The sequence below is a fragment of the Anarrhichthys ocellatus genome, unplaced genomic scaffold (assembly GCF_004355925.1).
Source record: "Anarrhichthys ocellatus isolate YVR2014 unplaced genomic scaffold, GSC_Weel_1.0 scaffold1011, whole genome shotgun sequence".
NCBI classification, from domain to species: domain Eukaryota; kingdom Metazoa; phylum Chordata; class Actinopteri; order Perciformes; family Anarhichadidae; genus Anarrhichthys; species Anarrhichthys ocellatus.
The window spans coordinates 1-11810 of record NW_022280985.1 but is presented as its reverse complement, the minus strand read 5'-3'; the positions used below and the strand labels follow the sequence as shown (position 1 = coordinate 11810).

General features: G+C 42.9%; 1 protein-coding gene across 1 annotated transcript; it reads right to left on the bottom strand.

Annotated features, from left to right (window-relative positions):
- Positions 1-200: 200 nt before the first annotated feature.
- LOC116377203 (myosin-7-like) lies at positions 201-10852 on the bottom strand. Its single transcript, XM_031838783.1, has 20 exons — positions 10609-10852; positions 9246-9378; positions 9066-9142; positions 8892-8979; positions 7763-7880; positions 7509-7632; positions 7202-7338; positions 6906-7076; positions 6665-6749; positions 5437-5679; positions 5115-5291; positions 3961-4106; positions 3681-3771; positions 3432-3589; positions 3063-3298; positions 2069-2191; positions 1676-1794; positions 1368-1564; positions 596-779; positions 201-497 (listed from the first exon to the last, which is right to left on the bottom strand). The coding sequence occupies exons 1-20, from the start codon at positions 10783-10785 to the stop codon at positions 201-203; spliced, it is 3081 nt and encodes a 1026-aa protein (XP_031694643.1). The 5' UTR covers positions 10786-10852.
- Between the last annotated feature and the right edge of the window lie 958 nt (positions 10853-11810).

Here is an 11810-nt window from a genome sequence, read left to right as displayed (position 1 = left end):
GATGTCAGTAATACACGTTTGTTGTTGGCTGCGACCCGACAGCGAACTGCTTTTTATTGTTTTGTTGACGGATTTCCTGAATCAGACATAACCGCTGACGTAACCTGTAATCCCCCAGCTGATACAATACAATACAATATATTTTGGTTACTATTGTAGGTACAAACATACTTTAGTTTTCTAGTTATAGAAACCTTCATTCACATCAGCATATCGTCCACATTCTGAGAGCCCAACTTAAAGACTTGACCTTGCAGGACCACGTCCACAGAACTAAAGCTATCCATGTGGCTCCTCCGGGTGAAGAAGAAAGACAACAAAGACGAGATACCTTGCAGGTTCTTGTTTTCTCGTTTAACCGTCTCCAGATGGTCCAGAGCTTCTTCATAGCAGTTCTTCAGTTTGAAGAGCTCAGTGCTCAGACTGCGGGACTCTCTCTGCGAGGCCTCCAGGTCCGTCTCACTCTCCTCAAACTTCAGCTTCCAGTCGCTCAACAACTGCATCAAACAAACAAAAGAAAACACAAACTTGTTGCTGAGATTATTTTTTACATTGCATCGTTTACGACTGATTAGAGTCGGCTGGTGTCGCTGACCTTGTCGAAGTTGCGTTGCCTCTTGTCCAGAGCCAGAGCAGCAGCGTTGGTTCGTTCCAGTTCAACCAACAGGTCTTCAATCTCTGTCTGCAGACACACTTTGGTTTTCTCCAGTGAGGAACATTTGGCCTGAGACGTCTCTACAGCTTCCTCAACCGTCTGCAGTTTGACGACCAACTTTTTTCTACAAACAAATGGCATGAGATAAACAGTTATCGAGCAGTTAAGACAAAAAAATGTACTTAGCTGCACAATTAGAAAAAGAAATACTTGAAGCGACCAGTTATGCAGCTGGTAAAGACGGTTATAGAGTCTGATATTTTGTGAGTTATGTAGAAAAGCCTGATGGTCGCTGGGGATCATGAATACATTCATGAGAATCCAGTCCTTCCAGAAGCAGCAGCAGTGATAGTCATAGCTGGAGCAGGAGCAGGTTTTGTGGCAGATGTAGAGCAAATTCGGGAGTCGATAAGAGATGAAATCAAGACTTGTACACTCAAGGATATAGGATATATATATATAGGATACATTTATCCTTTATAACATTCTTTGTAAGTGTGCATATGCACTTGTCTCAAGCTAAATGCTACTTAAGATGGGGAGATATGTGCCTGAGTGCAGTGAAATGTTAACTGATGATGACGCTCTCAGTATTTCTGTTCATCACATGTCATCCTGCCGGCCGGTCCAGAAGGACGTGTGCATCTCTGTGAGTGTGGGGTTGTGACATGCGCCTATAACATATATTGATACCACCATTACAGTTTCTTACTTTGCGTCCTCCAGCTCCTCTATTCTCAGCACAGCGTCGGTCTCGTACTTGGCTCTCCACTGGACCACCTGGCCGTTGGCTTTGGAGAGCTCCCTCTGCAGCTCAGCTTTGGACTCCTGCTCCTCCTCCAGCTGCTCTCTGAGCAGACTGCTGTCGTGACGGGACGCCTGCACCGCGTGAGCCAGCGCCACACGAGCCTGAAACACACACACGGTCACGCATGTATTTACTTTGACTAAACATAGTTAGGACAACCATGAGGCTGAGTATTGAAATGATGGATCGGAGTTCTAAAGGTTCAGTGGTACTTTGCTCTCCTCCTCCAGCTGCCTCTTCAGGTCTTCGGAGTTCTGGAAAACCCCGGCTTTGGAGCGCTGGAGCTGACCAATCATAGCGTCCCGCTCCTCCAGACGGCGGCTGTACTCGGCTAAAAGAACAACGACACAGAGAAGAAGTTTTAAAGTGGGTTAGTCCGGCCGCCTTCATTAGGTTTTATGAACTGAGAATTACATTTAAGACACATTCTTTACACTTAAAATGAATTCAGATGTGTTCATGCTTTGTGTTGATAGTTGAAATACAGGCTGGAATAATCATGTGCACATCGACAAAATGTCAGTAGATAATCGAGACATCATTCTCTTTATTATTATATGATAAAGGACTATATCTGTGTGTATGCATGTGTGTGCGTGTTGTACCAGTTTCTGTGAGCGCTCGTGCTTTCTGAGCAGAAACGTCGGTCAGCTGTCTCTGCAGCTCCTCTGCTTTGCTTCTGGTTTCATTCAGCTGGTCCTCATAAACCCTGCACATCTTCTCCACTGCTCCCTACACACACACACACACACACACACACACAGACACACACACACATACATACAAGAAGCCATATCAACTGACGATTGAATCTGGTCCAGAGCCATAGTGATGCCACCAGACGAAGCTGCATTACAAACTAGAGCAGGGGCCTTCAACGTTTTTCAGGCCAAGGACCCCCAAACTAATAGAGTGATGGAGCAGGGACCCCGACTATATATATTGTATAAAATTGTGTTTTACATTAAACTGGGCCTCGTGCCATGTATAAACATACCTCTTTATTGTGCATTCAATACTAAGCTATTCAAATAATACACAGGTTCATATATTCATGTTTTTATTTTAAACATGTGCAAGGTACAGTGAGTAGGGGGGCCGTGGCACTGCCATTTATAAACATACCTTGTCAGCTGATACCAATGCCAATATCGACATTGTCTGTCAATTGCATGATAATCATGCATACAAGATATGCAAATAGATATTTTCATTTTAAACATAAATGTGGAAACGAAAAATGAGTGATGGCCTATTAGTGCCACTGCCATGCATAAACATACCTGTTATCTTGCATACAATACTGAACTATTAAAATAATGGACACATTCATGTTTAGAGAAAAAACATACCCCCGCGGACCCCCTGTTGAAGACCTCTGAACTAGAGGATTGGAGTTAAAAAAATGAAGGTGTTTTCCAGTCATGAAGGGACGCCCCATTTATTCCTTTGAAAGTTGGTTTACTGAGGTAATAAATCAAGAGAGAAGTAGTCATTTTCTCATAGACTTCTATACAACCAGAGGAGTCGCCCCCTGGTGGACACTAGAGAGAATGCAGCTTTAAGACACTTCACTGGAGTTTTCTTTTTAAGGTGGACTTACCTTGTTCCTGGATAGCTGCTCCACGTTAGCAGCTAGGTCGTCGGCCTCCAGCCTGAACTCGACCTTCTCCTTCTCCAGTTTCTGTTTGGTTCGTTGCAGAGCGTCAATCTGCTCGCCGAGCTCCACCACCGTGTCCGAGTGCTTCTTCCTGAGAGTGGCGGCCGTCGCCTCGTGGTGAAGCCCTGCCTCGTCCAGCTCCCGCCGCATCTTCAAGAAGTCCGCCTCCCTCTTCCTGTTTGACGTCAATTTAGTATTTTATAGTAAATTTGTACACCACTATGTTTTAAGTAAACACACCTTCAGATAACCAAAGTCATTACAATTACAACGTGTTGTAACGTATCAGCTTTAATGCTGATGATGACCTGTTGAGAGCGATCTGAGCAGCAGAGGATCCTCCTGCCTCCTCCAGTTTCTCCCCGAGCTCCTCCAGCTCTCTGGTGATGTCGTTCCTCTGACGTTCGGCTTTGGAACGCCATGCTCGCTCCGCATCCAGCGCCTCCTCCAGCTCCTCGATACGAGTCTGAGGGGAGCGATAAATGATATACATGTAGTGATGAAGGGGAAGATCAGGAAGCTGGTTACAGGTTCTATTCTGGATCAGTCGGACCAACCTGAAGCTCTTTGATCTTCTTCTGAAGATGAGTAAGCACGCTCTGTTCATCCTCCAGTTTAGATTGAAGCTGACCCGACTCAAAGTCTTTTCTTTAGGGAGGTATAGAGAGATGGAAAGAGAAAGGAAGTGATCTTAATGCTACAAAATGTTTTTGAGTTTTCAGTTTTACATGTTAATTCTAGACTTTTTTTGTTGAGCTTTGTCGTTGTGGAGAAATTAAATGAAAATCATCGCTCGATTAAAGTTGATAACTACCAGCTCCAGACGTGTTTTCTTACTTTTTCAGTCTCTCCTCCAGCTCGTCCTTCTGTTTCTCCAGGTCTTTCACCGAGTCCATGGACAGCTTCAGATCCCCCTCCAGCTTCCGTTTGATTCGTTCCAGTTCCAAACGCACCTTCTTCTCCAGCTCCAAGGAAGTCTCCACCTGTAGAGAAGAGAGTGGGAAGGCTGTCAAGAAATGGAGACAAACTCAGAACAGAGTACTTTGATCTCATGGCATACCAGAACCTTAAAGGGGGTTCGAAGGAGTTTTGTGGTCTTTCAAGTGTTTCTAGCTTAGGAGGTTCTAGTGGTCATAAAGAGGCTGCGAATGTCCGTTGGGTGGTCCTTATGGTCACTGGAGAGTTTCTAATGGTTAAAAGGGCTTTAGATTGTCTAGAGATGGTGTCTTTTAGGTGATTGTAGTGGCCATTTTGGAGGTTCTGGTAGTTCTTTAGGACGTTCTAGTGATCAAATAGAGGCTGCAAAGGTCCGTTAGGTGGTACTTGTGGCCACTGAGGAGGTTTTATGGGTTTAAAGGGCTTTAGGTTGTCTAGGGGTCTACTGGTCCTACAGGATGTTCTAGTTTAATTGAGGAGATTCAAGAGATCCTACAGGTGGTACTGATGAGGCTCTTTAGATGGTTCTTATGTCACTAAATAGGCTCCAAAGTTTCTTCTTAAGTGGTCATTGGGTCACTGAGGAAGTTCCTTCAGGTGGTTCTTGTGGTCCTTTGGGAAGCTCTAGTTCGCCTTGAGGAGATTTTAGGAATTCTTATGCAACTGAACACCTATGGGGCATTTTGGAGGGACATTTTAGGAAGCACTCTTTACCTCTTTTATCAAAACACTAAATGGAGGAATTTCCTTTGGAAGAATGTCGTCCATCATTTCAGTAGCAGTCCACAAACGTAGAGAATCTATGAGCTGGATTACTGAAACCTTTTTCCCTTTCATTAATTATGTTCCACAAAAGTAGAATGGCAAAGTAGAAAGACAGACGGACATGTTAGCTGATGCAGATTTACATTCACAGACGGATCGTCCAGTGTGTTTGTTTATCCTTATGTTTAAGTTTTGACACTTCAGGTCTTTTCTATTTTCGCTTATATTGCAAAACTGGAAAAGCAGGGAAGGAAGGTTGTTGAGTGTGATATGTGTATGTATTTTCTTACATCGTCCACTTGCTGCTCCAGCCTCGATTTCACCTTGACCAGCATGTTGACCTTGTCCTCCTGCGCCTGCAGGTCAGTGAGAGCCTGCTGGTGAGCCTCCTGCAGGGCGGCTTTCTCTCTGGTCAGAGATGCTATCGATTCATCCAGAACACACATCTCATGGGACAGGTTCTTCACCTGGATGGAAGAAAAAAAACAATATTCAACTTATCAGTTCCACCGCGTCACCAGCCTAAAGCTCTCAACCAAAAACAGAACTAAAAGAGAACACATTGTAGAGTGAAGGAACCCTGCAGTGATACAAAGCTGTTGGTTAATGCACCTTGTTTTCGACTCCATGTCTCTCTTTCTCCACTTTAGCCAGAGTCATCTCCAGGTCGTCCACATCTTTCTTCAGTGAGACCACCTCCTCCTCCAGCTGACGTTTCTTGGACGTCAGCGAGGCCGTCAACTCCTCCTCGTCCTCCAGACGTTCCTGCATCTCCTTCAGCTTCGACTCCAGAGAGATTTTGGACTGAATCAGCTGGTTGCAGCGCTCCTCTGCGTCTGTCAGGTTGTCCTGCTCCTGGATGATTCAAATGTTAAGAAAACACATTTTAGAGATATTAAAGACAATAATGAGTTCACAAGAGAATAGCTCTCTAAAATAAGTAGCTTAGATCAAATCTTATATTTTAGAGATAAGTTTGTCTTTTGAGAAAGAAGTGATTGTAATCCCACTTTTTTCAAATTGCAGATATGACATTTTGGTTTACATGCAATATGTTTCTTTTACTTAACTTGATGGAGCTAGGCTAGCAGTTTCCATCTGCTTTCAGTCTTTGTGCTAAGCTAGGCTAATGCGTCCTGGACCTACAGCTCTACTGGATGCAAAGAGACCTTTTCATCTCTGTCTCTTGCATTCATCCTCAACATGTTAACAGGCCTGTTGTTAGTATTGGAACAATAGAGCTGTTTCAAATATTCATTTAGTTTCAGAAAAAAGATTATTTTCTTCACCCATCAGCAAAAGATAATCCTTCATTGTATCTGAATAACAAAGGCAACAATGGTGGAGATACATGTTTCTTTGTTGGACAGCAAACTGCAAACAAACTACTCAGGCAGAGCTAGCAGACATGTCACACACATGATGCGTCCCATTGATTAACAAAAACATGCTATTCAACTGAAACAAGCTGTTTCATTTCTGCATAATATTAATTCTCAAATATTTAAAACCTGCATCCAATGAAGGGACTTTTTCTAACTCTTGAGTTAACTTTGACTGTGAAAGAGACACGCATACCTCCTGAATCTATTGTTGTTCTATTATTCAGTACGTGGTGCGATAAAGACCAGCCCTGTTCTGTGTCTCTACCCAAAGAAAGAGAAAGAAGATAACCCACTGATAGAGACTTTTCTAAAGAAGCTAGAAGTCTTGTACATCCGATAATCCGCCGATTGTTATGTGTTCTGCCTGCTTTAACAACTGCATTAACATTAGTTTATCTAGAACTAGATCACAGCTGCGGACCAGGATGGTTCCTTGAACGTTCAGTGAGACTTACAGCTTGAAGCTGAAGAGCCAAGTCGTTCTTCTCCTGAACCAAAACCACCTGCCGCTCCTCCGCCTCCCAACGCTTGGCCTCTGACCTGACGGAGAAAGACACAACTAACCAACGGAGCAGCAGACGTACCATGTCAATGAATATCTCTGCCTGCATGTAGTTCATTTTACTTTGTCAGCCCGGATTGAAATGTGTAAATAGTGACGTAAAGAGACTCTAAACAGCTGACAGGTGAACAGACCTGTCGAAGGCCTCTTTTAACTTCTTGAACTCTTCTTTGAGAGCAGCCAGTTCTTTCTCCATCTGGGCGCTCCTCAGCATTGGGCGGATCTTATAGAAGAGCATCATCCACGGCCAAGTCCTCACGATGAAGAACGCTCTGATGTTGAACTGGATCACCAATACAGCGTCCCTGAGAGGAAGAATTAAAAGCTTTTACCCACAAAACAAATATCCTTTTTCCAAAGTCAGTTTTTCCTTCTTTCCAGCAGACATTTTGCTGTTATTATTAATTCATGAGGTGGTTGTCATATTGACCTTTGCAGCGCCATTTTTTTCCGATGCATCCTCATCAGCTTCCCTCTGGCCATGGCCTGAACGATGGTGAGGATCTCAGCCAGACGGATGTCCCTCATGTCCTCCAACAGACCCAACAGCCCCGCCTTGAAAAACACCTGCGAGGACGGAGAAGATCCTCTTCATCTCATCGCTCCAAACAGAAGTCAGGGGTGTGAACAGTAGCTCTGTCCTAACTTACAACTTTTGCATTTGCTTCAGAGGGCATTACAATCAGTACAGCATATGGCCCCTGAGACCCTGGTAGTGTTATTCACAGTATCTGTACCTTATTGTGTCCAAACTTGTACTGGCTGTGGTCGATGTCCAGAGAGCCCAGCAGTTTCTCCACAGCCTTCCTGCTGTCCACAAACGAGTCCTCTGGAATTGCAGCAGGATTCAAGATGCGATAACTGAGAAAGAAAAGTCCACATGGATTACTGGAGAGTACCGGTTTAAAACATTCTTGGAAAGAGTAAAAACTCAGTAACACAACTGAAATATTAGCTTGTGTGGCTCTGTGCTGTTGGGTTTGAGACCGACCGTTGTTTGAACTCAGCATACAGGATGCGGTTTGGAAAGCCCTTCCTGCAAATCCGGATCCCCTCGAGGACTCCGTTACACCTCAGCTGGTGGAGGACCAGGAAGGCATCCATCACACCTGGAGGACGGATGTAGTAAGGACAGTGTCGAGAATGTTTTGATATTTTAGATTCAATCTGCTGTCCTTCATTTTCATGGGACACATTGATGTTGCATTAGTTTTACTTTGCATGTGTGACATTGAGAGATACTTTATTTGTCTTTATTGGGTGTAAGTTAGTTAATATTAGCAAATCCACTCAATTAATCAACAATGGTCAAAGTAAATTGCCCGGTAATAATGTTTAATAATTATTCTCTGGTTTCAGTTTCCCTGAAGTGCATCTTTTCTGTTTTAAGGGGTTTTAAACCAACACGTCCTCAAACCTAAACATCAGAACTGGTTGTTTGGCAATGACTCCCAAAACGGCATATAGGACCGCTCTACTTTGTTCTGAAACGGTCAATGTTTAAACACGCTGTGGAACAAAACTACTTGGTTATGTTGGCAAAAGGTCACGGTTTGGGTTAAAATAAGTATGTTTGTTATGTAGTACTTGATGTGGTTATGTACATTTTAACGTAGTAACGTAGTAACGTAGTCATTAATTTCAAATAACTCCAACGGCGGCCTCCTGGGTGAAAGTCCTGTGTTTGTTTGACCCGTCCATCCACCCCTACCCTCGTCTACCTGGACTTCCAGTGATGATCACTACTGCCACCAGAGGTCGCCACTCAACAACAAGTGTAAATATTGTTCGTAATAAGCTGCTTGCACAAACAAATTATAAGGCTGTTTGTTTTGGTGATGACATCTTGGTTTAAACTGATATTTGGGTTTTGGACTGCTGGTCAGACAAAACGAGATTTTAAGACAGACAATAATAACGATAATGAGCAAATTAATCAACAATTAAACTAATTGTTGGTTGCAACCCTAATTGAAACATTGACAACTATTAGAACAATGCTAACATTTGCATACTAATGCCTGTTAGTCTGCTAATATTATTGTTAGCATTTGGCTCTCTGGTGTGTGATGCTAGCAAGGCTACAGATGTGTGTACCGCTGCTGTTGTTGTTTGGTTACCTGGACTCTTGGTGTGATTGGGGATGATGCATCGGACAAAGTGAGGCTGAGTGCTGCGGAGGTTAGCCATTAGCTTTTTTAGATTCTCCTGTATTAAATCAAACAAACAGACAATGAGTGGGAGTCCGTCTTTAAGGGGTGTAGAGTCAAAGAGATGAACAACTGCCAACTCGCCTTGTGTAACTGTGAAACTGTCTGAAAGGAAGCTGCTTTCCTCTTCCTGTGTCTTCCTTCAGCCTTTGGATCCCCCGCTAAAACAGCACAAACAATACTTGTTTACCAAACACACACAAACACAGTGTCACACTTGTATTTCTTTCTTATATTTCTTTCCTTTAAAGTGTGTTTAGTTACCAATGTCAGAGTTGATGTAGTCCTCAAACAGTCCAGCCATTAGTTTGTGGGAGGATTTCTGGAACAGAGCCACCACCGTCTCATTCAGAGGATCTCTGTTCTTGTCCAGCCATCCTGTGATATTGTACGGCACCTACAGAGAAATACATACAGAACAGCTGTGACTGTGAATTGATTTTTATAAATCATTCTCCAATAACTCAACACAGAGGCTTCTATTTGAATCCTATTATCCGATCGTGTCCTTTGTGTTGAGCGGTACACATCGCTGCAAACAAACATGGTGTGGAGTTCCACAGGGCTCCATTCTCGGGCCTCTTGTCCTCAGGATCAACAGGCTCCCACAAGCTAAAAGTATGGAAAACTCACTATAATCTATGCCTGAGATTTAGATAACAACTGACTAACCATTTCATCAATAATTGGAATTGGCAAAGTTTCTACTGGTTTAACAAAGATCAATCGGAAATAAATGTATTTGTTGCCAAAGAAAAACTATTTAAAATCAGTGCTCACCTTGAATCCCTAATACTAGAAACCATGCCAAATTGTAATGTATTAGGTCCATTTTAACTAAACATGGCCTTCACAATATAAGCATAGACTAGACATCTTCATTGGTCACTCACATGGACTTTTGTCTTTGGCTTACAGACTTGGGGGTCTTAAGACATGAGACGTGAGACTAAAAGCTGGTGAAAACTTGCTCTAAGATTGCAGCTCGGCTCAGTCTTGTCTCTTAATTAACTTATGTCTCAGAAAGACAAGAAAATCATGTCCATGGTGTCTTCACAAACTTACTTCCTGGACCCAAAAACCGTAAAAAAATAAATTAATAACTATAAAACACTCAGTAGCATCACTACTCTGGAGGCAGGAGCTCTGTCTCCTTTTCTATCTCTGCATGTCTCTTTTGGATCTGCTCCTTACAACACCCCACGCAAACCGTAAATGACAAAGATCAGTCCAACTCTGTGTTGTTGGTTTGTCGTGTAAAATCTGCTAGAACATGCAGTTTCATCCATTGTTGTTGTTGTTGCCTTATTAGACACTGCTCCACTTTATTTCCATTTTATGTTCTAATACCGGGATGTCATTTTTCTATTAGAGCCTCCAAAAGCAGAAACTGCATCTTTATTTTACTTTGATGGTTGCACAACTGTGTGATAAAGATACGTCAGCCGCGATGGATGAGGAAACAAAAACAGTGATGATAACATAATTGCCTTTTTTTCACAATTTGTTTTGATTGGGAACCATCAATCAAACCTGTAATTAACATTGACCAATTCCAGTTGGCGTCCGATTGAGCAAAGCACCTCTAACATGAGTAACAACAGGAACAAGGTGAGCTGACACTCACCACTCCGGCATAGTGAACCAACTCAAAGTGCGTCTCATATTTGCGCTTCTTGTCCAGCCGTGGCCGCTGGAAGTTGGGCGACTTTCCAAAGTGGTTGTCGTAGAGTTTGGTTTTGAAGCTGTTGTCAGTGGCCTTGGGGAACATACACTCCTCCTCCATGATGGACAGAATGCCCATGGGCTGGAAAATATTCACATTAATCTTTGATTATGTCTTCGCAGAATCGTTCATGCCATCAGATTTCACCCAATACATCTACCTCTTCCATCTAATAGAACTGATACACCATTGGTTAAGCTCTACCTGTATAATGTCAAAGATAATTACGATTTACAAAGGACATGAGTAACACAAGTACCAACACACACACACACCTTCTCTATGAGGTCTATGCAGGCCTGTAAGTCCAAACCGAAGTCTATGAAGGTCCACTCTATCCCCTCGGTCTTGTACTCCTCCTGCTCCACGATGAACATGTGGTGGTTGAAATACTGCTGCAGCTTCTCGTTGGTGAAGTTGATACACAGCTGCTCAAAGTTATTGAACTGCAGAAAGATACAAACAACAGAAATGTAGTTGTGGATCACAGGTAGGAAGGGCTGTAGTTAAGGTTTCCAAAATAATGAAACCATATGTCCAAGCAACCCCCACCTCACCCACACACAGATCATTTTCAGTTTATTTGAATATGTTATGAAGGTGCTTTCAGGCGATGAGCGGTTGCTGCATCATTTGTGTTCTGTATTTTAAAACGTTGCCATCAGCTACTTCCAATCCTACCAGCTTGTACACCAGGCTACTGCTGTCTACCGACTGTAACCGCATGATGTATTCTTATACATCCATTTCCTACAGCGAAACAAAGAGCTATATGAGCAATGTGACACCATTAATACAGCCTCCATTTGTATTTTAGTTTGGCTTACTGATATCATAGTAACAGTGAAAACAGTGAAAGCCAAGATGGCAACTTCTCCCTGTCTGAAAGCACCTTAATAGCATCCGGCCTTCCACCGAGAAAACTAACCTCAAGTTTGGCACTTTTGCTAGAAGAGCTAGAGCACTCAGCTCTGTGAGTGTGTGAAAGTTACTTGTTTGCCATCATACTTTATAAAACGTTTAGCTAAGCTATCTGGGTTACATTTTCAGTAAATACTACTGTAACGTTAGCTATGGCCCACAAGAGGCTCTATTTTGCATTA